This window comes from Oncorhynchus gorbuscha, linkage group LG20 (assembly GCF_021184085.1).
Source record: "Oncorhynchus gorbuscha isolate QuinsamMale2020 ecotype Even-year linkage group LG20, OgorEven_v1.0, whole genome shotgun sequence".
Lineage (NCBI taxonomy): Eukaryota > Metazoa > Chordata > Actinopteri > Salmoniformes > Salmonidae > Oncorhynchus > Oncorhynchus gorbuscha.
The window spans coordinates 5,019,095-5,044,016 of record NC_060192.1 but is presented as its reverse complement, the minus strand read 5'-3'; the positions used below and the strand labels follow the sequence as shown (position 1 = coordinate 5,044,016).

At 49.4% G+C, this 24,922-nt stretch overlaps 2 protein-coding genes across 4 annotated transcripts in view; one reads left to right on the top strand and one right to left on the bottom strand.

Moving 5' to 3' along the window:
- The window catches only part of LOC124007057 (LHFPL tetraspan subfamily member 2a protein-like), an 84,783-nt gene extending 70,072 nt beyond the window's left edge, over nt 1-14,711 (top strand). For all 3 annotated transcript variants that reach the window (XM_046317332.1, XM_046317333.1, XM_046317334.1), the window contains one exon: nt 13,080-14,711. In XM_046317332.1, the coding sequence (XP_046173288.1) occupies nt 13,080-13,336 (257 nt within the window). In that variant the 3' untranslated portion in view covers nt 13,337-14,711. The remainder of the gene's footprint in view (nt 1-13,079) is intronic.
- A 6,359-nt stretch (nt 14,712-21,070) lies between these two features.
- Nucleotides 21,071-23,743, bottom strand: LOC124007382 (butyrophilin-like protein 2). Its single transcript, XM_046317886.1, has 6 exons — nt 23,424-23,743; nt 23,210-23,230; nt 22,443-22,778; nt 22,002-22,019; nt 21,453-21,464; nt 21,071-21,269 (listed from the first exon to the last, which is right to left on the bottom strand). The coding sequence occupies exons 2-6, from the start codon at nt 23,223-23,225 to the stop codon at nt 21,142-21,144; spliced, it is 510 nt and encodes a 169-aa protein (XP_046173842.1). The 5' UTR covers nt 23,226-23,230; nt 23,424-23,743; the 3' UTR covers nt 21,071-21,141.
- Between the last annotated feature and the right edge of the window lie 1,179 nt (nt 23,744-24,922).

Below are 24,922 nucleotides of genomic sequence, written 5' to 3'. Positions count from 1 at the left end.
TCCCAGCTGGCTCTCTGTGTGCTCTAGTTGACCATTAACCCTATAGGTCGGGTATCCGGGTATCCGGGAAGCACAGCAACCTTGCGCCTCCCTCTTGAGGTCGTTGCCATGAGCGACGAGGTACCAAATATTTGTCATCTTGAGTCGGCTGGGGGTGACGTCACGTGACCTGTGTGTGTGTGTGTGTGTGTGTGTGTGTGTGTGTGTGTGTGTGTGTGTGTGTGTGTGTGTGTGTGTGTGTGTGTGTGTGTGTGTGTGTGTGTGTGCGTGCGTGCGTGCGTGCGTGCGTGCGTGCGTGCGTGCGTGCGTGTGTGTGTGAGTCTCGGGGTCACTGTGACCTGCTGCGGTGAATTATGGGAGGCAGTCATAGGAGAGAGTGAGGTCGTTCCGACTGAATCTCTCTGAGCGTTCATCCCTCTCTCCTCTCCTTCCCCGTGCTTGTTCCTTAGACGGTCAGGGTGAAGTCGCCCTACAGACACATGTCTACTGGAAGATCAATTTGATGTCTTTTCCACACTATTTGTTAAGGTTAGAATTTGGGTGACGGTGACGGCTCCACCGGTGGACGGTTACCACCTAACAGTGTAACAGACCCAGTGAAAGTGTCAAATGTGCTCCAGTGTTATTGGAGCCGTAGTCAGAGGACTTCCACAGCTGGACTGATTAGAAAAGCAGAGCCGCTCGTTATGGGTCTGGGAGGAAGAGAATGAGGAAGAGGAAAGGGGGCGAGGGGGAAAGCAGAAATAGCAGAGGGAGACGTTTCCTTCATGCCCCCAGCCCCCAGCCCTCAGCCCACATCCCCCATCCCCCAGCCCCCAGCCCTCAGCCCCCATCCCCCATCCCCCAGCCCCCAGCCCTCAGCCCCCATCCCCCAGCCCCCAGCCCCCAGCAGCCCCAGCCCCCATCCCCCATCCCCCAGCCCTCAGCCCCCATCCCCCATCCCCCAGCCCCCAGCCCTCAGCCCACATCCCCCAGCCCTCAGCACTCATTAAACCCAAAGAGAAAGATGAATCCATTTTGAATGTTATATTGTTTTTGTGCATCTCTGAGTGATGTTCGATCGATTCCAGGGGTCATTTCATGTTTTTCATGTGTATCTGAGTTATTGCTGTTCAAGCAGGTAGAAATACAGCCAGTGTGAGCTAGAATTGCTCACTACACTGGAAGTGAATAGAAATACAAATTTTAGATTGGGAAAGCGTCCATCACACATGTCAGAGTTCAATACTGGCCGATGTCAGAACTCAGGAGGGCGTCTTCTCTCCAACGAGCCATTGATCATATTTTTGCGGTACTCCTACACTGAGAAATGTGTAATTTAGCAGAAGGTCCACTGCCTTTCTCCTATTTGTCTGCCTGGTCAGTCCAGGGTGCTTTACATAGTGCCATTGCACGGTCGTTGTGAACGTAACACTCCACTCTGCGAGGCACATCGGTCTACAGGTTGAACTTGGTGAGATTGTAGACTGCTAAATTGATAGTGCAGTTTGTTTAGGTGATTTTACAGCCAAACTAGCTACTTCACATGCTGATGTTGTCTTTGGTATTATTGTGTGTAGCTAAGTGTTCTACCGAGCTAGATAGCCCTTCGAGAGAGCATTGCATTGTGGGTTTTGAGCTGCAACAGAATTTCCCAATGATTTTAACACTGTAAATGATAGGTGGTTTTGGGTGGGTTTGTCCTTTAATGCCCTGGCTACAGGAAGAGATAAGGACCAAAACACACAGCAACACCATAACAAGCAGTCGGTCTGTGTTGACTGGAGAAGTTGGTGTTTTTCTGTTGGTGTTTCTCCTTCAGGTGTCTTTCCTATTGACAGTGACACCTCCACATGTCTTAGACCAGAGGGATGGAAAACTCTGTCATTTCTCAGCCAGCCAGCATTCTGTGATATCACTTTATCGTCTCTCTCTCTCTGTATCGCTCTCTGTATCTCTCTCTCTCTCTGTATCGCTCTCTGTATCTCTATCTCTCTCTGTATCTCTCTCTCTGTATATATATCTCTGTATCTCTCTATCTCTGTATCTCTCTCTGTATCTCTCTCTGTATCTCTCTCTGTATATCTCTCGCTGTACCTCTCTCTGTATCGCTCTCTGTATCTCTCTCTCTCTCTGTATCACTCTCTCTCTCTGTCTTTATCTCTCTGTCTCTTTCTCTCTCTGTCTCTCTCTCTCTGTCTCTCTCTCTGTATCTTTCTCTGTATCTCTCTCTGTGTATCTCTTCCTCTCTCTGTATCACTCTCTTTCTCTCTCTGTACATCTCTGTATCTCTCTGTCTGCATCTCTCTCATTCTCTCTCTCTATATATATATATATATATATATCTCACCCTCTCTCTCCTTTCCATCAGTTTGTCTTCTCTCTCTCTATATATATATATATATATCTGCATATCTCTCTCTCAGTATCTCTGTATCGCTCTCTGTATCTCTCTTTCTCCCTCTCTCTCCCCCTCTCTCTCTCTCTCTCTCTCTCTCTCTCTCTCTCTCTCTCTCTCTCTCTCTCTCTCTCTCTCTCTCTCTCTCTCTATATATATATATATATATATATATATATATATATATATATATATAATCTGTCTCTCCATTACACCAGTTTGACTTTCCTCCAATCATTATTTCCACTAACTGTGCAGACCGACCGTACCGTAATGTGACCAAGACTGGGATCAGGTGGCAGATGTTTTTTGGTGAAAGGCTTGACCTCAGAGGGAGAGATTGTGGTTGTGTAGCCAGCGGTGGTCACGTCATCCCAACTGGAGTCACTCGACTGGTCCTGACTCTACTCACCTCATTTACACACACACTGATGTCATACTGGGAAGGTTGTGTGTCTCTCTGATCGAAATCTATTGGAGATGTAACATAACTAGAAAGGCTTGGCCGAGATCCAGATTGTCAGACCCTCATACCGACCTTGTGCCATAACGGGATGTTAGGTAATACTGAACACAAGGGGGCGCTGTTTTCAAACCCCACTGTATCCTCTGTATTGCTAGCAAAGATGAAAGTATTTGCAGGACAGACATCCCAGCTCATAAAGTTATACAAGTAACAAAAAAATGCTACTCGCAGTTTGCTGCACACACAGAACAAATATTAGACTACAAAGCTATTGGTCCAGGTGGGGATTCTCTGCCGTTACCTAGCGAGGCTTGATTTTGGAAGAAGCTAACCATTTAGCTAGATAGCTAACTAACTAGCTAGTAAATTAGGAAACCAAATGCAGAGCATTTAGCACATTTTAGACAGTTAACATAATAGTTGTAAGATATCTGGCTGGTAAACATTTAGTTGTGAATTCCATACTGTAACTAGGTCACCTGGCGACCGCGGCACAACAGTGAGTCACAAGGCTCCTGTCTCTCTTGTAAACGAACGCCACGCGACTTGGGGAAATGAAGAACGTGGCCTTCTTTATCGCCCTAACGTGTTGCGCAAGTTGACAGCAGGTATTTGCTTAAAACGTAGCAACACATATTCCAACTTATTTTGATGTATTTTTCATTTTAATTCTAAGAAATACTTTCAACGGTATAGTACTGTCACACGGGTGACCTTTGACCTGGGTGCTAGGGCTGGGCTGAGTGATGGCTGATGGGAATTGTGACGCTGATACAATATGATACAGTGTGACTGACTGTTACAGGTCAGATGATAATGACTGTATTGAAACAGGCTGATTGTGACGACTAGTCTAGATGTTTCTACTGTTGAGCAAACAGAGAAAGCCAAAGTACAATACTGGCCCGGACTGACTGGAACTCAAATCTCATTACCCAATCAAATGTCTGAGATGTCGATGGATCACGAGCAGTGTTTACAAAAGAGCTGGGTGGGTGAGAGGGGGAGGGGGAAAGAGAGAGAGAGAGAGCGAGTTTACAACAGAGGTGTGGGTGAGAGGGGGAGGGGGAAAGAGAGAGAGAGAGAGAGCGAGTTTACAACAGAGGTGTGGGTGAGAGGGGAGGGGGAAAGAGAGAGAGAGAGAGCGAGTTTACAACAGAGGTGTGGGTGAGAGGGGGAGGGGGAAAGAGAGAGAGAGAGAGCGAGTTTACAACAGAGGTGTGGGTGAGAGGGGGAGGGGGAAAGAGATAGAGAGAGGCGGAGGGGGAAAGAGATAGAGGGAAAGAGGGGGCGAGTCAGGTGAAAGGAAGTGTATTGTAGATAGAGGCTGATAGACATGAATGGAAGGTCCGGTCTACGGTCACGGTGCATATTACTGTAACCCCGAATCAGGCCTTCCTACCGACGGAACAGTAACAACTCCGGTATGACTGTGTGGACAGACATCAGGATATCATATCTGTCCCTATTATTCCCTGATCTCCTATTACACTACAGTCCTCAGTGGAGCAAAGAACACAGAGAAACACAACACTCCCCCAGGTTTCCCACAGGAAAGAAAAACATGTCTAACTGCTGAAACCATTTTCTGAACTCTAGCAGCCGTCCTCCTGCAGGGGATACTAGTTTATGCAGGTTTTTGATTCAGCTCTAAGACACCTGATTCAGCTGACGAAGGTTCCCGAGGAGCAGCGGATGAGTGGAGTTGGTGTAGTTATTCATGAGAGTGTCTTTAGGAGAGTGAGGAGACCCAGTTCTTCACCCTCTTGGCTCACAGTTCTACCTGGCAATCACAGCAGCCTGGAAGTTTCCAGTAAGAGTCCCAACCTCCTCCTTCCCTCTCCCTTTTCTTCCCTTTTTCCTGGAAAGCTACACTCTAATATTTGTGGAGAGTTAAATGTGTGGAGAGGCAAGAAATATGAGAAAGACGACACAAACTCTTGCATCTCCCACCCTCTGTCCCCCTCTCACTGCCTCTCTACCTCACCCTCTGTCCCCCTCTCACTGCCTCTCTACCTCACCCTCTGTCCCCCTCTCACTGCCTCTCTACCTCACCCTCTGTCCCCCTCTCACTGCCTCTCTACCTCACCCTCTGTCCCCCTCTCACTGCCTCTCTACCTCACCCTCTGTCCCCCTCTCACTGCCTCTCTACCTCACCCTCTGTCCCCCTCTCACTGCCTCTCTACCTCACCCTCTGTCCCCCTCTCACTGCCTCTCTACCTCACCCTCTGTCCCCCTCTCACTGCCTCTCTACCTCACCCTCTGTCCCACTCTCACTGCCTCTCTACCTCACCCTCTGTCCCCCTCTCACTGCCTCTCTACCTCACCCTCTGTCCCACTCTCACTGCCTCTCTACCTCACCCTCTGTCCCCCTCTCACTGCTTCTCTACCTCACCCTCTGTCCCCCTCTCACTGCCTCTCTACCTCACCCTCTGTCCCACTCTCACTGCCTCTCTACCTCACCCTCTGTCCCCCTCTCACTGCCTCTCTACCACCCTCTGTCCCCGTCTCACTGCCTCTCTACCTCACCCTCTGTCCCCCTCTCACTGCCTCTCTACCTCACCCTCTGTCCCCCTCTCACTGCCTCTCTACCTCACCCTCTGTCCCCCTCTCACTGCCTCTCTACCTCACCCTCTGTCCCCCTCTCACTGCTTCTCTACCTCACCCTCTGTCCCCCTCTCACTGCCTCTCTACCTCACCCTCTGTCCCCTCTCACTGCCTCTCTACCTCACCCTCTGTCCCCCTCTCACTGCCTCTCTACCTCACCCTCTGTCCCCCTCTCACTGCCTCTCTACCTCACCCTCTGTCCCACTCTCACTGCCTCTCTACCTCACCCTCTGTCCCCCTCTCACTGCCTCTCTACCTCACCCTCTGTCCCCTCTCACTGCCTCTCTACTTCACCCTCTGTCCCCCTCTCACTGCCTCTCTACCTCACCCTCTGTCCCCCTCTCACTGCCTCTCTACCTCACCCTCTGTCCCCCTCTCACTGCCTCTCTACCTCACCCTCTGTCCCCCTCTCACTGCCTCTCTACTTCACCCTCTGTCCCCCTCTCACTGCCTCTCTACCTCACCCTCTGTCCCCCTCTCACTGCCTCTCTACCTCAGGCTCTGTCGCGGTACGTTCACATCATTTCCTTGTGTTGAGAGGAGGTGAACGCCCCGGTTTTCTGGGAACCAGGAGTAGAATGGCCGGGTCAAAGAGAGAGGGGTGGAGGAGTGTAGAGAAGGGGGTGGAGGAGTGTAGAGAAGGGGGTGGAGGAGTGTGGAGAAGGGGGTGGAGGAGTGTAGAGAAGGGGGTGTAGTGTGGAGAAGGGGGTGTAGTGTGGAGAAGGGGGTGGAGGAGTGTAGAGAAGGGGGTGGAGGAGTGTAGAGAAGGGGGTGGAGGAGTGTAGAGAAGGGGGTGGAGGAGTGTAGAGAAGGGGGTGGAGTGTGGAGAAGGGGGTGGAGGAGTGTAGAGAAGGGGTGGAGTGTGGAGAAGGGGGTGGAGGAGTGTAGAGAAGGGGGTGGAGGAGTGTAGAGAAGAGGGTGGAGGAGTGTAGAGAAGGGGGTGGAGGAGTGTAGATAAGGGGGTGGAGGAATGTAGAGAAGGGGGTGGAGTGTGGAGAAGGGGGTGGAGGAGTGTAGAGAAGGGGGTGGAGGAGTGTAGAGAAGGGGGTGGAGTGTGGAGAAGGGGTGGAGGAGTGTAGAGAAGGGGGTGGAGGAGTGTAGAGAAGGGGTGGAGGAGTGTAGAGAAGAGGGTGGAGGAGTGTAGAGAAGGGGGTGGAGGAGTGTAGAGAAGGGGGTGGAGGAGTGTAGAGAAGGGGGTGGAGTGTGGAGAAGGGGGTGGAGGAGTGTAGAGAAGGGGGTGGAGGAGTGTAGAGAAGGGGGTGGAGGAGTGTAGAGAAGAGGGTGGAGGAGTGTAGAGAAGGGGGTGGAGGAGTGTAGAGAAGAGGGTGGAGTGTGGAGAAGGGGGTGGAGGAGTGTAGAGAAGAGGGTGGAGTGTGGAGAAGGGGGTGGAGGAGTGTAGAGAAGGGGGTGGAGGAGTGTAGAGAAGAGGGTGGAGTGTGGAGAAGGGGGTGGAGGAGTGTAGAGAAGGGGGTGGAGTGTAGAGAAGGGGTGGAGGAGTGTAGAGAAGGGGGTGGAGGAGTGTAGAGAAGGGGTGGAGGAGTGTAGAGAAGAGGGTGGAGGAGTGTAGAGAAGAGGGTGGAGGAGTGTAGAGAAGGGGGTGGAGGAGTGTAGAGAAGGGGGTGGAGTGTGGAGAAGGGGGTGGAGGAGTGTAGAGAAGGGGGTGGAGGAGTGTAGAGAAGAGGGTGGAGGAGTGTAGAGAAGGGGTGGAGTGTGGAGAAGGGGGTGGAGGAGTGTAGAGAAGGGGGTGGAGGAGTGTAGAGAAGGGGGTGGAGTGTGGAGAAGGGGGTGGAGGAGTGTAGAGAAGGGGGTGGAGGAGTGTAGAGAAGAGGGTGGAGGAGTGTAGAGAAGAGGGTGGAGGAGTGTAGAGAAGAGGGTGGAGGACTGTAGAGAAGAGGGTGGAGGAGTGTAGAGAAGAGGGTGGAGGAGTGTAGAGAAGAGGGTGGAGGAGTGTAGAGAAGAGGGTGGAGGAGTGTAGAGAAGAGGGTGGAGGAGTGTAGAGGAGAGGGTGGAGGAGTGTAGAGAAGAGGGTGGAGGAGAGGGTGGAGGAGTGTAGAGAAGAGGGTGGAGGAGTGTAGAGAAGGGGGTGGAGTGTGGAGAAGGGGGTGGAGGAGTGTAGAGAAGGGGATGGAGGAGTGTAGAGAAGGGGGTGGAGGAGTGTAGAGAAGGGGGTTGAGGAGTGTGGAGAAGAGGGTGGAGGAGTGTAGGTCAGTGTTCCCCAACTCCTCGAGGACCCCCAGCAGTGCACATTGTTGTTGTAGCCCTGGACAGACTCCCCTGATTCAACTCATTGAGGCCTTGATGATTAGTTGACACGTTGACTCCGGTGTGCTTGTCCAGGGCTACAACAACAAAGTGTGCTTGTCCAGGGCTACAACAACAAAGTGTGCTTGTCCAGGGCTACAACAACAAAGTGTGCTTGTCCAGGGCTACAACAACAAAGTGTGCTTGTCCAGGGCTACAACAACAAAGTGTGCTTGTCCAGGGCTACAACAACAAAGTGTGCTTGTCCAGGGCTACAACAACAAAGTGTGCTGCTGGGGCTATTCAAGGTCTGGAGTTAGGAAACACTGGTTGAGACAGAGGGCTAAGGGTAGGGGGTTTGACACAGAGAGGGGTGAAATAGGATGCAGGGGTGTGGGGGTAGTGTGGGTTTAGGGGGGTAGTGTGGGGGTTATGGGGGTAGGGGGTAGTGTGGGGTAGTGTGGGGGTAGTATGGAGGTAGTGTGGGGGTAGGGGGTAGTGTGGGGGTAGGGGGTAGTGTGGGGTTATGGGGGTAGTGTGGGGTTGTGGAGGTAGTGTGGGGTTGTGGGGGTAGTGTGGGGTTATGGGGGTAGTGTGGGGGTAGGGGGTAGTGTGGGGTTATGGGGGTAGTGTGGGGGTAGTGTGGGGTTGTGGGGGTAGGGGGTAGTGTGGGGTTATGGGGGTAGTGTGGGGTTATGGGGGTAGTGTGGGGTTATGGGGGTAGTGTGGGGGTAGGGGGTAGTGTGGGGTTGTGGGGGTAGTGTGGGGTTATGGGGGTAGTAGTCCGTCACCAGAGCTGCTCTGGCTGTCAAGGCAACGCAACAACATGTGGAAGCAATTTATGACCTACTTTTCATTTCCGCATTTAATACGAGAGAGAGAGAGAGAGAGAGAGAGAGAGAGAGAGAGAGAGAGAGAGAGAGAGAGAGAGAGAGAGAGAGAGAGAGAGAGAGAGAGAGAGAGAGAGAGAGAGAGAGAGAGAGAGAGAGAGAGAGAGAGAGAGAGAGAGAGAGAGAGAGAGACAGAGACAGAGACAGAGACAGAGACAGAGACAGAGACAGAGGGGAAAGCTGGTGTCGGCATTGCACTTTTTTTCCCATCTCCTGGCGAAGCGAGTGACTGGGGCAGACAGAGGGAGGGAAGGAGGCTTAGAGTGCTGGTCTGACATAGAGGTGCAGGAGACCTAAGAGGCCATTCATGGCCCCTCTCTCTTTTTATCCCTTCCCTCTCCATACCCTTCTCTCTCCATACCCTTCTCTCTCCATACCCTTCTCTCTCCATACCCTTCCCTCTCCATACCCTTCCCTCTCCATACCCTTCTCTGTCCATACCCTTCCCTCTCCATACCCTTCTCTCTCCATACCCTTCTCTCTCCATACCCTTCCCTCTCCATACCCTTCTCTCTCCATACCCTTCTCTCTCCATACCCTTCTCTCTCCATACCCTTCTCTCTCCATACCCTTCTCTCTCCATACCCTTCTCTCTCCATACCCTTCCCTCTCCATACCCTTCTCTCTCCATACCCTTCTCTCTCCATACCCTTCCCTCTCCATACCCTTCTCTCTCCATACCCTTCCCTCTCCATACCCTTCCCTCTTTATACCTTTCCATCTCCATACCCTTCCCTCTCCATACCCTTCCCTCTTCATACCTTTCCATCTCCATACCCTTCCCTCTCCATACCCTTCTCTCTCCATACCCTTCTCTCTCCATACCCTTCCCTCTCCATACCCTTCCCTCTCTCTCCATACCCTTCTCTCTCCATACCCTTCTCTCTCCATACCCTTCTCTCTCCATACCCTTCCCTCTTCATACCTTTCCCTCTCCATACCCTTCCCTCTCTCATACCCTTCTCTCTCCATACCCTTCTCTCTCCATACCCTTCTCTCTCCATACCCTTCCCTCTCCATACCCTTCCCTCTCCATACCCTTCCTCTCCATACCCTTCCCTCTCCATACCCTTCTCTCTCCATACCCTTCCCTCTCCATACCCTTCTCTCTCCATACCCTTCCCTCTCCATACCCTTCTCTCTCCATACCCTTCCCTCTCCATACCCTTCCCTCTTCATACCTTTCCATCTCCATACCCTTCCCTCTCCATACCCTTCCTCTCCATACCCTTCCCTCTCCATACCCTTCCCTCTCCATACCCTTCTCTCTCCATACCCTTCCCTCTCCATACCCTTCCCTCTTTCCCTCTCCTACCCTTCCATCTCCATACCCTTCCCTCTCCATTCTCTCTCCACCCCTTCCCTCTTCATACCTTTCCATCTCCATACCCTTCCCTCTCCATACCCTTCCCTCTTCTCCCATCTCCCTTCTCTCTCCATACCCTTCTCTCTCCATACCCTTCTCTCTCCATACCCTTCCCTCTCCATACCCTTCCCTCTCCATACCCTTCCCTCTCCATACCCTTCTCTCTCCATACCCTTCTCTGTCCATACCCTTCCCTCTCCATACCCTTCTCTCTCCATACCCTTCTCTCTCCATACCCTTCTGTCCATACCCTTCCCTCTCCATACCCTTCTCTCTCCATACCCTTCCCTCTCCATACCCTTCCCTCTCCATACCCTTCTCTCTCCATACCCTTCCCTCTCCATACCCTTCCCTCTCCATACCCTTCTCTCTCCATACCCTTCCCTCTCCATACCCTTCCCTCTCCATACCCTTCCCTCTCCATACCCTTCTCTCTCCATACCCTTCCCTCTCCATACCCTTCTCTCTCCATACCCTTCCCTCTCCATACCCTTCCCTCTTCATACCCTTCCCTCTCCATACCCTTCCCTCTTCATACCCTTCTCTCTCCATCGCTCTCTCTCTCTCCATACCCTTCTCTCTCCATACCCTTCCCTCTCCATACCCTTCTCTCTCCATACCCTTCCCTCTCCATACCCTTCTCTCTCCATCGCTCTCCATACCCTTCTCTCTCCATACCCTTCCCTCTCCATACCCTTCTCTCTCCATACCCTTCTCTCTCCATACCCTTCCCTCTCCATACCCTTCCCTCTCCATACCCTTCCCTCCATACCCTTCCCTCTCCATACCCTTCCCTCTCCATACCCTTCTCTCTCCATACCCTTCTCTCTCCATACCCTTCCCTCTCCATACCCTTCCCTCTCCATACCCTTCTCTCTCCATACCCTTCCCTCTCCATACCCTTCCCTCTCCATACCCTTCCCTCTCCATACCCTTCTCACTCCATACCCTTCTCTCTCCATACCCTTCCCTCTCCATACCCTTCCCTCTCCATACCCTTCCCTCTCCATACCCTTCTCTCTCCATACCCTTCTCTCTCCATACCCTTCTCTCTCCATACCCTTCTCTCTCCATACCCTTCCATCTCCATACCCTTCCCTCTCCATACCCTTCCCTCTCCATACCCTTCTCTCTCCATACCCTTCTCTCTCCATACCCTTCTCTCTCCATACCCTTCCCTCTCCATACCCTTCCCTCTCCATACCCTTCTCTCTCCATACCCTTCTCTCTCCATACCCTTCTCTCTCCATAACCTTCTCTCTCCATACCCTTCCCTCTCCATACCCTTCTCTCTCCATACCCTTCTCTCTCCATACCCTTCTCTCTCCATAACCTTCTCTCTCCATACCCTTCCCTCTCCATATCCTTCTCTCTCCATACCCTTCTCTCTCCATAACCTTCTCTCTCCATACCCTTCCCTCTCCATACCCTTCTCTCTCCATACCCTTCTCTCTCCATAACCTTCTCTCTCCATACCCTTCTCTCTCCATAACCTTCTCTCTCCATCGCTCTCTCTCTGGCCTTTCATTTTAATCCTATTATTCTAACTGTTTCCTACTGAGATGTAGACGGCTGCAGACCCTCAGGCTGTCTGAGTGATCCACTCCCACAGTAGGGAGGGGAGAGGAGCAGGAGAGGCATGAAATCTCTGAACTAGTGGCCTTACGGTAGTGATATGTGCCTGTAGACATATCGTAGTTACATCGTTCCCAATCTAGACTCCAGTGGACATCCAGCATTACTATTGCAGTTCTATTAACAGAGCTTCCAGTAGTAGACTTCTAGTAGTAGACTTCTAGTAGTAGACTTCCAGTAGTAGACTTCTAGTATTAGACCTCCAGTAGTAGACTTTCAGTAGTAGACATCTAGCAGTAGACTTCTAGCAGTAGACTTCTAGTAGTAGACTTCCAGTAGTAGACTTCTAGTAGTAGACTGCCAGTAGTAGACATCTAGTAGTAGACTGCCAGTAGTAGACATCTAGCAGTAGACTTCTAGTAGTAGACTGACTGCCAGTAGTAGACTGACTGCCAGTAGTAGACTTATAGTAGTAGACTTCCAGTAGTAGACATCTAGTAGTAGACATCTAGTAGTAGACTTCCAGTAGTAGACATCTAGTAGTAGACTGCCAGTAGTAGACTTCTAGTAGTAGACTTCCAGTAGTAGACATCTAGCAGTAGACTTCTAGTAGTAGACTGCCAGTAGTAGACTTCTGATATTGTAGTTCCAGTCCCAGCTGCCAACAGTGTGACGGAACGTCTTCTGGTGTGTGTCAAAGCCGGGGAACCAGTAGGAGGATCACTGCCTTTTCCTACAACGTCATTCTGGAGTATGGAGATGGTCTGCGCAGGGATACAGAGATATTGAACACAAGACACTACAGCGGCCTGCGCCGTCTCACCTTCACTGGTCAAGTGTGGGATTTGGGCAAACGTTTCCACTGCTACTTCAGACCAAACTTCGATTAGGCTTTCCTCTAGGTTCTGGTGTTGTACAGGGGTGTTGTAACAGAATCCGTGTTCTGTTAAAAGTGGAACATTGTACAGTGCAGGGGTGTTGTAACCGAATCGGTGTGGTGTTAGAAGTAGGTCCCGCCCCCACAGGAAGTGGCTCCATCCTCCAGCAGCGAGAGATACAGGAATCTGAGACAGGGTTAGTCGGTCGGTCACTTCAGTGACTTGGCGGGAGGAAGCCCCTCGGGCCACCTTTTCCTGTTGTTCCTGTAACCTCAGGTTGGCGATGCGGGGAGCATGTTTGGGGAAAGAATCCTTTTTGTTGCCATGAGAGTTGACACTGGCCAGGTGTTAGAATGGAATGGAGCAGGAGTCCCATCTGAAAGGGATGGTGAAGGAAATCATTTTAGCCCCGTATAGTATTTATGACCAACGGGAAGTCAGAATGCTAACGTGTTATTGAAACAGGAAGTGTTTTGATACCAGAGAATGTAGCTGTTAGCTGTTCTGTGGATGGACTTTAGAGAATGTGATGTTGTCATCCCCCACTTCTCTGTAGCTGCATTTAAAACACACATTCAATCAGTCACACACGTATGTTTGCTGGTTCTAGGTCTATTTAATGCTTTATATTGTTACTGATGAACTAACACTAGCGCTCTCTCCCCTCTCTCTGGTCCAGGTCTGTTTCTGATCCTGGGTCTGATGCTATACCCTGCAGGCTGGGGTTCAGACAAGGTGCAGCTGTACTGTGGTCAGGACGCGGCTCCCTACCGGTCGGGGCTGTGCACCATGGGCTGGGCCTTCTACACAGCCATGGGGGGCACCGTGCTCACCTTCGTCTGTGCTGTGTTCTCCGCCCAGGCCGAGATTGCCACGTCCTCGGACAAGGTGCAGGAGGAGATTGAGGAGGGCAAGAGCCTTATCTGCCTGCTCTGAGGCTGACGAGGAGGAATGTCACGTCCTACCCCCCTCGTCTCCACTCTGGGGCCCAGCTGTCAATCAAATGGAGTCCCCCCCCCACCCCAATATTGTTTACCACTAAGACTGACTCTCTGACCTTTGACCCTGTATTGTTGTTATTGTTGATGTGGGAGAATTCTACAGTGCCAAGCTTTTCACTAACGTGTGTTTCAGTGCATTTCCTCTCTCCGCCACCAGAGGTGCTGTCTGTCTGTGTTCTGTGTGTTATTATTTGTAATGTGTGCCAGTACCAGCTACCCTGACACCAGTAAGTTTGTATTGTAAATAAGTGTGCATATACTGTACATAGTGATGATGATGATGATGATGATCTGAGAATGGTGGTCCTCTCAGCTCTGTTCAGGCTGTGTTTTAAATGATGTCACTCTCGCCTTGAATCCCGGCGCGATGATGTCACGACCTGAAGTTCCGCCTACCTGGTGCTAGTCAACTGCAATAACTTAAAATCCCAGATAGAAGTTGCCCCTGGCTACAGATCTAGGATCAGATTTCCCAACCCCAAATCATAACCTGAACCAAATGGGGAGGAGCAAATAACATCTGACCCTGGACCAGCGGTTAGAGGGAACTTCTGCCAGCGCCAACTTAAGCCAGGTGTGAGTACATTTACAAGGGAACCAATGGGACGGTCCAGTAAACTACTCTCAGACATGGCCTTAGTTCAGCATGGAATCGTGATGTCCTTAAAGCTTACAGAATGTACTGTCAAGTGAAATGACCAAACGTATGTCTTCTTGGACCCTTGAAATGTATTGATGGGATGGACACCTACACCAGCCCAGCCATGGTTCACATGGACTGCACGAGCTTGCTAAGAGAGAGCTGTGGTGTGTTTGTTATTGTGTGTGAGAGACTGTGCTTGGTTCCTTGTTCAAATATTGAGATGGTTTTGCCTGGACCGTCCCCATCTCCGATGATCCTAGCCTGGTCTCATTGAGGTCCTCCTCAGCCGACTCCCTATAATCTATGGACAAAAGACTTGGACAACAACACACAAGTATTCATAGGAGAGCGTCTTGTTTCAGGGAGGACTCTTATTCCGGCGACGCCAAGGGAGGACTGTTATTCCGGCAACACCAGCCACAGCGCTGGAGAGAAACAGTTGAAACGTGTGCTGTTGAATGGTCATCCCACTTTCCCAGCACCTCGGTCTGTCTCTGCCAAACCAATAAAATCAGAAAGAGGAAGACAAGGTGTCCTGAGTTTTTCTCCAGCAAAGTTCATATCTGTGGGGCTCTTTAATGTAATGTGTGGAAGGATGGGTGAGGGAGGGAAATAAGTCTTCACTCACTATCGCCAGCTATAACCTAAACCTCACCACACTCCAGACCTCCAGTGTGTATGTGCATGAGTCACCCCCTCCACCCATGCATGCACCATGCGTGCACACACACACACACACCCACCCACACACACACACACACAGAGCAGTTGATGACTTCCAGATTGGACAGCGTTTCCATGTCACTTGACAAATTTCCCTGTTCCTCCAGAGGGCTGCAGTATGAGACTCCAAGCTCCTCGTCTACTGTCAGCAAGTCAGCTTAGCCTGGTTTTACCCCTCTATCGACTGAGACAAAGAGAAAGAGAGAGTCCGATACTCATTTCATTTTGTGTGGGGGAGGTAACCTGATAACAGAGTTATGAAGGCAGCTCTGCTTCCTTATTAAGCCATAATGAGTGTAACACAAGGTGACCCCTGACCCCAGAGTGTTGCTGACTCAGTACTGTCGGTCAGTAGGTGGGGGTTAGAATAGGAGCTTTAGAAACGGCCTTCTAAGACCTGGAGAATCACAGGCCGATAAGAATAACAAAATGACACACAAACAAACCATCTTCCCACACGTCATGTGTTTGTCCTACTGGTCTTGATAGGAGAACAGTGAAAGAGGAGCTGTGTGTGTGTGTGGTCTAAATAAGAGCATCCCTATTGGCTGCCATGTCGCTCATCGTGTTCACACACACGCACGCACACACACACACACACACACCTCTGTAAGAGGATTTGTACAACGTTGAGTTTGTTTAAATCAGTTCAGATGAAGAAACACTGCCATCTTCTGGCCGTCGGGATAAAAAACAGCAGGAAAATAATTTAAATCACCTGGGTGGGGCAGGAAATGGCCCTGGACCTATCATTTGAATGAACAAAAGACGAAGACAACCGTTTAATTCACATCTCTTACTACAAATGGGTCCACATAACAAACAATAAACATGCAATAAACATGCAATAAACATGCAGACTTATGAATCCTTTACTGAAAAGATACTAACTGGAAACAATGGTAGGACTCTTTGGTCAGTAAGACATCTACATGTGGGATGAATACAACATGATTATTTCTAAATGATCTCTCCTTTAACCCCTTTAACAAAGGAGTTGTCTTTTCCAACCGACCCTTCCTCCTGTTACCCTCCCCTCCCTCTCTTCCTCCTGTTACCCTCCCCTCTCTCCCTTCCTCCTGTTACCCTCCCCTCCCTCCCTTCCTCCTGTTACCCTCCCCTCCCTCTCTTCCTTCTACTCCTGCAACCTTTCCCCCCAAAATGTGAGCTACTTCTCAGTCTAGTTATGTAGACCTCTTCTAAAGAAATCCCCACTAAGATCACTGTCGGCCTCAGCTCCTTTCATCTCTCTGGGATGAAGGTTGCCCACTTACCACACACAGCTTGAATCAACGCTGTTTCCGAGTCAGTCCAACGGAATGATGTTGAACCGACATGGAATAGACGTTGAATTGACATCTTGTCCCCAGTGGGTGTGGTCACATAAGCTCCCACTTTGCTGCTACATTGTGGGATAAATCCAGTGTGATTCTCTCTACCTTTTCTCCTCTCTAACCCCTCAATGAAAGAGTAGTCTCATTCGCTCTATCCTTTGTTCTGTCTCCCCCTCTCCATCCTCTCCTCTGCCTCTTACCTCCCCCTCCATCTTCCAGGTGTCTGTGTGCTTCTTGGCAAGTAGACCTCCAAAACGTTAAAGTCATCTCTCAGTCTCTCCCTCGCTATGTCTTTATCCATCTGTCTATCATTCTCCTTCATCTCTCGATTCTCCTCTTCCGTCTGGCTGCACAACTCTTCTGCATCTTTGTCCGTGAGATCATGACGTTCCTCTGTAACTCAGGTCAAACTATCTTCACCAGGCTTCTCACTGCTTCAACTCTGGGCTCTCCTTCATATGCTCAATCTCCTGCCTGTGTCTCTCCTCCCTCCTCTCATTCTCTCTCTCTCAATCTCTCCAGATTTCTCCATTCCGCCCCACCTAACAGACTCCAGCTCTTTTTTCTTCTCCTGCTCCAGCAGCTCTGGGACCTGAGTGCCCAGGGCCCTGTCCTTAATGTTGAGGACGTGGTACCTGCTCCAGCAGCTCTGAAACCTGAGTGCCAAGGGCCCTGTCCTTAATGTTGAGGACGTGATACCTGCTCCAGCAGCTCTGAGACCTGAGTGCCAAGGGCCCTGTCCTTAATGTTGAGGACATGGTACCTGCTCCAGCAGCTCTGGGACCTGAGTGCCCAGGGCCCTGTCCTTAATGTTGAGGACATGATACCTTCTCCAGCAGCTCTGAGACCTGAGTGCCAAGGGCCCTGTCCTTAATGTTGAGGACATGATACCTGCTCCAGCAGCTCTGGGACCTGACTGCCAAGGGCCCTGTCCTTAATGTTGAGGACATGGTACCTGCTCCAGCAGTTCTGGGACCTGAGTGCCAAGGGCCCTGTCCTTAATGTTGAGGACATGATACCTGCTCCAGCAGCTCTGGGACCTGAGTGCCCAGGATCCTGTCCTTAATGTTGAGGACATGGTACCTGCTCCAGCAGCTCTGGGACCTGAGTGCCAAGGGCCTTGTCCTTAATGTTGAGGACATGATACCTGCTCCAGCAGCTCTGGGACCTGAGTGCCAAGGGACCTGTCCTTAATGTTGAGGACCTGGTACCTCCTCCAGCAGCTCTAGGACCTGAGTGCCCAGGGCCCTGTCCTTAATGTTGAGGACATGATACCTGCTCCAGCAGCTCTGGGACCTGAGTGCCAAGGGCCCTGTCCTTAATGTTGAGGACATGATACCTGCTCTCACACTTCTATACAAGCTGCTGGATGTCCCTCTCCCTGCTGACTCCCTGAAACTCCACAATGCTCTGCTCTTTCAGGTCATCAAGCATGGGTGAATAGAATCACAGTGTGTTCCCAACAACCCTCCCCAAACAGCTCCTCCATTCTCTCCAGCACCCCTCTATCGTGCCCTTTAGAGTGCTCCACTGGTAGAAACAGAAGGAAGGTGTGGGATACTGTATACTGGTTGTTGGGGTGGGATTGGCATGAGGTGTGGGATACTGTATACTGGTTGTTGGGGTGGGATTGGCATGAGGTGTGGGATACTGTATACTGGTTGTTGGGGTGGGATTGGCATGAGGTGTGGGATACTGTATACTGGTTGTTGGGGTGGGATTGGCATGAGGTGTGGGATACTGTATACTGGTTGTTGGGGGGGATTGGCATGAGGTGTGGGATACTTGGCATGATTGGTGTGGGATACTGTATACTGGTTGTTGGGGTGGGATTGGCATGAGGTGTGGGATACTGTATACTGGTTGTTGGGGTGGGATTGGCATGAGGTGTGGGATACTGTATACTGGTTGTTGGGGGGATTGGCATGAGGTGTGGGATACTGTATACTGGTTGTTGGGGTGGGATTGGCATGAGGTGTGGGATACTGTATACTGGTTGTTGGGGTGGGATTGGCATGAGAGGTTGTTGGGATACTGTATACTGGTTGTTGGGGTGGGATTGGCATGAGGTGTGGGATACTGTATACTGGTTGTTGGGGTGGGATTGGCATGAGGTGTGGGATACTGTATACTGGTTGTTGGGGTGGGATAGACATGAGGTGTGGGATACTGTATACTGGTTGTTGGGGTGGGATTGGCATGAGGTGTGGGATACTGTATACTGGTTGTTGGGGTGGGATTGGCATGAGGTGTGGGATACTGTATACTGGTTGTTGGGGTGGGATTGGCATGAGGTGTGTGATACTGTATACTGGTTGTTGGGGTGGGATACTGTATACTGGTTGTTGGGGTGGGATAGACATGAGGTGTGGGATACTGTATACTGGTTGTTGGGGGGGGATTGGCATGAGGTGTGGGATACTGTATACTGGTTGTTGGGGTGGGATTGGCATGAGGTGTGTGATACTGTATACTGGTTGTTGGGGTGGGATACTGTATACTGGTTGTTGGGGTGGGATAGACATGAGGTGTGGGATACTGTATACTGGTTGTTGGGGGGGATAGACATGAGGTGTGGGATACTGTATACTGGTTGTTGGGGTGGGATTGGCATGGGTGGGATACTGTGTTGGGGGGATTGCATGAGGTGTGGGATACTGTATACTGGTTGTTGGGGTGGGATTGGCATGAGGTGTGGGATACTGTATACTGGTTGTTGGGGGTGGGATACTGGTTGTTGGGGTGGGATTGGCATGAGGTGTGGGATACTGTATACTGGTTGTTGGGGTGGGATACTGTATACTGGTTGTTGGGGTGGGATAGACATGAGGTGTGGGATACTGTATACTGGTTGTTGGGGGGATTGGCATGAGGTGTGGGATACTGTATACTGGTTGGGATACTGTATACTGCTTGTTGGGGGGATTGGCATGAGGTGTGGGATACTGTATACTGGTTGTTTGGGTGGGATTGGCATGAGGTGTGGGATACTGTATACTGGTTGTTGGGGGGATTGGCATGAGGTGTGGGATACTGTATACTGGTTGTTGGGGGGATTGGCATGAGGTGTGGGATACTGTATACTGGTTGTTGGGGGGATTGGCATGAGGTGTGGGATACTGTATACTGGTTGTTGGGGGGATTGGCATGAGGTGTGGGATACTGTATACTGGTTGGGATACTGTATACTGGTTGTTGGGGTGGGATTGGCATGAGGTGTGGGATACTGTATACTGGTTGTTGGGGGGATTGGCATGAGGTGTGGGATACTGTATACTGGTTGTTGGGGTGGGATTGGCATGAGGTGTGGGATACTGTATACTGGTTGGGATACTGTATACTGGTTGTTGGGGTGGGATTGGCATGAGGTGTGGGATACTGTATACTGGTTGTTGGGGGGATTGGCATGAGGTGTGGGATACTGTATACTGGTTGTTGGGGGGGGATTGGCATGAGGTGTGGGATACTGTATACTGGTTGTTTGGGTGGGATTGGCATGAGGTGTGGGATACTGTATACTGGTTGTTGGGGTGGGATTGGCATGAGGTGTGGGGGGGGGGGTATGTGAGTGGCTTTTGATCATCAGTATCAGATTCCTCATGTCTTGCTCATTGTTAGGAATAATTATTGTCCAGATCGGTAGCTGAGGTACGATATTTATTGAAGGTTATATGAACACTTTAAATAAAAATGGCCAAATGGGGGTCAGAGATCAAATTAATGTTCAACCAAATGGGGGTCAGAGATCAAATTAATGTTCAACCAAATGGGGGTCAGAGATCAAATTAATGTTCAACCAAATGGGGGTCAGAGATCAAATTAATGTTCAACCAAATGGGGGTCAGAGATCAAATTAATGTTCAACCAAATGGGGGTCAGAGATCAAATTAATGTTCAACCAAATGGGGGTCAGAGATCAAATTAATGTTCAACCAAATGGGGGTCAGAGATCAAATTAATGTTCAACCAAATGGGGGTCAGAGATCAAATTAATGTTCAACCAAATGATTTTTCAGAAATGCTCATCTCATGTGTTTCTAACTACAGAAAGGATTTTTAGAACAATCTGAGATGGTGGTTGTCAGAAATCCTCTTTCTTGTGCTTTTTTTGTTTTAGGGGGGAATGACGCTGCAGTAGAACTCTGAAGTTCTCTACTTGGCTGTTCGAGTCCCACAGGTCCTTTCCCAGTGCATCCACTTGTCTCTTACTCTTCTTCACCTCTCTGGTAGTGTCCTCCAGTAGTCTCTCTTCCTCTTCTCCACCTCTCTGGTAGTGTCCTCCAGTAGTCTCTCTTCCTCTTCTCCACCTCTCTGGTAGTGTCCTCCAGTAGTCTCTCTTCCTCTTCTCCACCTCTCTGGTAGTGTCCTCCAGTAGTCTCTCTTCCTCTTCTCCACCTCTCTGGTAGTGTCCTCCTCTTCTCCACCTCTCTGGTAGTGTCCTCCAGTAGTCTCTCTTCTTCCTCTTCTCCACCTCTCTGGTAGTGTCCTCCAGTAGTCTCTCTTCCTCTTCTCCACCTCTCTCTTCCTCTTCTCCACCTCTCTGGTAGTGTCCTCCAGTAGTCTCTCTTCCTCTTCTCCACCTCTCTGGTAGTGTCCTCCAGTAGTCTCTCTTCCTCTTCTCCACCTCTCTGGTAGTGTCCTCCAGTAGTCTCTCTTCCTCTTCTCCACCTCTCTGGTAGTGTCCTCCAGTAGTCTCCCTTCCTCTCTGATTCGCTGGGTTTACAGTCCATTCAGAAAGTACTCAGACCCCTTGACTTTTTCAAAATGCTGTTATATTACAGCCTTATTCTAAAATGTATTCAATCTACACACAATACCCCATAACGACAAAGCAAAAACAGGTTGTTTGAATTTTTAGCAAATGTATTAAAAATGTAAATAAAAAACAGAAATATCACATTTACATAAGCATTCAGACTCAGTACTTTGTTGAAGCACCTTTTGGCAGCGAATACAGCCTTGAGTCTTCTTGGGTATGACGCTACAAGCTTGGCACACCTGTATTTGGGGAGTTTCTCCCATTCTTCTCTGCAGATCCTCTCAAGCTCTGTCAGGTTGGATGGGGAGCGTCGTGGCACAGCTATTTTCAGGTCCCTGCAGAGATGTTGAATCGGGTTTAAGTCCGGGTTCTGGCTGGCCCACTTCAGAGACCTGTCCCAAAGCCGCTCCTGCATGTGATCATCACATGTATTCATGTTGTACATCAAGGGAAAGGGATGTGAGCAGAATGACTGAATGTTTCACAAAGCCTCTACTTCTCTATGGCATCATACTGCAACGCTGGTCTGTTCTTTTGTCTTGTGTTATTGGTTATCAATAATCAGAACAGACACATATACCTTGTTACTCACCATATAACCTAGCTAATCGTTCCGTTATCCAAGATGGAGATCCACGAATCATGGTCATGTAAAACAGAATGCAGGCTATTAGTTATCATTGTTACACTCGTTAAAGTCCATTTCTGATATATCACATCACTTGATCAAATACCATGCATACAATTGGAATGACTGTTCATCAAATTCACTACTAATTTGCATGAAGGGAAAGGGACGTAAAAGCCCTGCGACGGCAAGCAGTCAGTGTTACTGAAACGCTTCCTACTCGGACATCAAGCTAAATTCACGTTGATTCTCTATTCCTTTTGAAGGGTCTAACGCTGAGTTCTAAGGCAGAGATTGTGTTGGAGGAGGCGGGGCTATGTAAATGCAGGACAATTTATCGAGATATATACGAGATAAGCGGAACAATTGGGAAGAGTGCTGATAAGTGTAGAGTACTCTGCTGTTTACAAGGCCACTAGTTCTGTATGGTATCAGATTGAAACACTGGTCTACTATCGGTTTTTGTCTTATTGGTTGTCAATAAACAAAGCAGCCAACTGAGTAATCACTCACCAAAGTCCAATCGTGATCCTTCATTATCCAAGATGGAGAGCCATGAGTAATGATAATGGAAAAAAATTGAACGTATTAGTTATTATCAGTACCTTCAAATCATTGATTATCCAATCAAATTCCAGGATGATGTGATATGCATCAAAGGGGTGACGAGTGTTCATCACATTCATTACTAATCAGAATCGAGGGACGTGACCAGTTAGTTACGCTGGAATGGTTGAAACGCTTTAGGGTCAGGACATCAAGCTCAAAGCTCAGAGTGAATGTCATATGCATTACTGCTGGTTGATAGTCAGAATCCATCTAGTCCCGTCTCTAACTCCTACTACAAACTCCTAACTACATGAGGAAGTAGCCGTGTTCTGTACAGGGAAACAGACGGGTTGTTATTGTTGCTTAGGTGTATATTAACATGTACTGTAGTTACAGAGCCCTTACCACTAGCGACCTCTAAACCCACTGCAGCCTCCTCCTTCTGTTCTCCGTGGACGACCTGACATCTGTACCGCCCTACGTCTGACCTCCTGAAGTCTCTCAGCCTCAGGGACACGTTGCCTCCCTCCAGCTCAGGCGTCATCAGACTGACTCTGCCCTCGTAGCCAACGCTCTCTGTCACCTGGCCATTGTTATACAGGTAAATGCACTCTGTCCCCTTGAACCACCTGATCGTCATGACAACCGCACTGGTTTTGGGGGAGAGGTGACAGTGGAGGGTGACATCGTGACCACGACCAACCCTCTCGCTGTCATCAGCGGTGGTAAGTTTAAAGTCATCTGTTCAGTGCGAGAGAAGAAATGTCTGGCTTAATGTCATCATCTTTGTCAGGTACACAAATACTATCAGTACATTCATGCAAAACATTTTTTTAAATAGGCATAAAATGACAGGGACAATATTAACCCCGAAAATACAACAAACTATCCCAGGCAGACATATTTATCTGACATAAATGATAAATATAGGATAGCAGAACGTGAATGCTACTATGGGAATTGAAAGTAAATGTTTTGGAGGGAGAGGTCACTGTGGAGAGCGCAGCATCAACTCCTGATCTTAACAAGCACATTTCATCCAATGACATTTTTACACACAAATGAGAAATTCAACCTCAAACTCATTTCCCTTCACATACTTGGTTTAGTATTTTTTGTCAAGGAAATGTGTACGAAAAGCTCAGAATGAATTCTATCATGTTGTGACTTACTCTTTACTCTGGACATTTTACCTGCGATAAAAAGAGAAAACATTTATATTTAGACAATTCCACCATTTATTCATCAGACCCCTTTGCATCTATTGTTCCCAAGCAAAATAGATACACACATCTATTCCTTTTTACAGCCCAGTCCTACTGGTTTTAAAACAGGCGTGTTGTTGCGTTTCGTTTTCCACTAGAATATACTGAGACCTCTCCATACCTTTACAGGTCTTCACGTCCTCCACTTCAGAAGGAAAAAGATCGTTGATTTAAATCCAACAACACTGCCTCACTATTCATGAAAAAAATATACTGCGCACTAACACATTTTACAGACTTATATTCACCACCTTGTTTGTTGAATACTCTGCAGCTCAGGCCTATACAGGAAATCTACAGGCTTTCACCGAAACCAGATACAGCCTCATATAAAGTCCTTCTTCTCTCCTGTATCACGCCTCCCTCCTCCATGCGTGTCCAATAGAGGACTGGAGATAACATGAAGGCGGTGGAACTCCTGTACTTAGCATTTATAACCACATTATGATACTGTGGAGACCCATCAACGCCTCGGAGCAATTCAGAGCAACATTCAGTCCAGTTCATTACGATCGGATATTAAAGTCTGATTGGTTCTGCAGGCTTGGCTCTGAACATTCGAGTTCCAAAGTGCATGATAATGGCAAAATGACCAACTCAACTGAGGACCACCTTTGAACATAGATCCCCCATTTCTAAACTTAACTGTTACCTGCTGTAAGTGATTGAGCAACATTTAGTGTGTGTGTGTGCGTGTGTGTGTTTTGTGACGGCAGCTCTGCTTCCTTATTACGCCATAAAGAAGTGTAACACTAGGTGACCCCTGACCCCAGAGTGTTGCTGACACATTACTGTAGGTCAGTAGGTGTGGTTTAGGAGGTCAAATCAGGCCTTCTAAGACTCGGAGAATCACAGACAGAGATAAGAGTCCCAGAACGCACACGTGCGGCGCCAAGGAACATAAAGTACCATTTCTGTATCTAGGCACACAGGTTAGACGAACATAAAACTCTCTTCCCGGATTATCTTCCCACACAAGATGTGTTTGCACAACTGGTCTCGAGAACCGTAAAAGAGGAGCCATGAATGTTTGAGTGTGTGTGTGTGTGTGTGTGTGTGTGTGTGTGTGTGTGTGTGTGTGTGTGTGTGTGTGTGTGAGTGTGTGAGTGTGTGAGTGTGTGTGTGTGTGTGTGTGTGTGTGTGTGTGTGTGTGTGTGTGTGTGTGAGTGTGTGTGTGTGTGTGTGTGTGTGTGTGTGTGTGAGTGTGTGTGTGTGTGTGTGTGTGTGTGTGTGTGTGTGTGTGTGTGTGTGTGTGTGAGTGTGTGTGTGTGTGTGTGTGTGTGTGTGTGTGTGTGTGTGTGTGAGTGTGTGTGTGTGTGTGTGTGTGTGTGAGTGTGTGTGTGTGTGTGTGTGTGTGTGTGTGAGTGTGTGTGTGTGTGTGTGTGTGTGTGTGTGTGTGTGTGTGTGTGTGTGTGTGTGTGTGTGTGTGTGTGTGTGTGTGTGTGTGTGTGTGTGTGTGTGTGTGTGTGTGTGTGTGTGTGTGTGTGTGTGTGTGTGTGTGTGTGTGTGAGTGAGTGAGTGTGTGTGTGTGTGTGTGTGTGTGTGTGTGTGTGTGTGTGTGTGTGTGTGTGTGTGTGTGTGTGTGAGTGTGTGTGTGTGTGTGTGTGTGTGAGTGTGTGT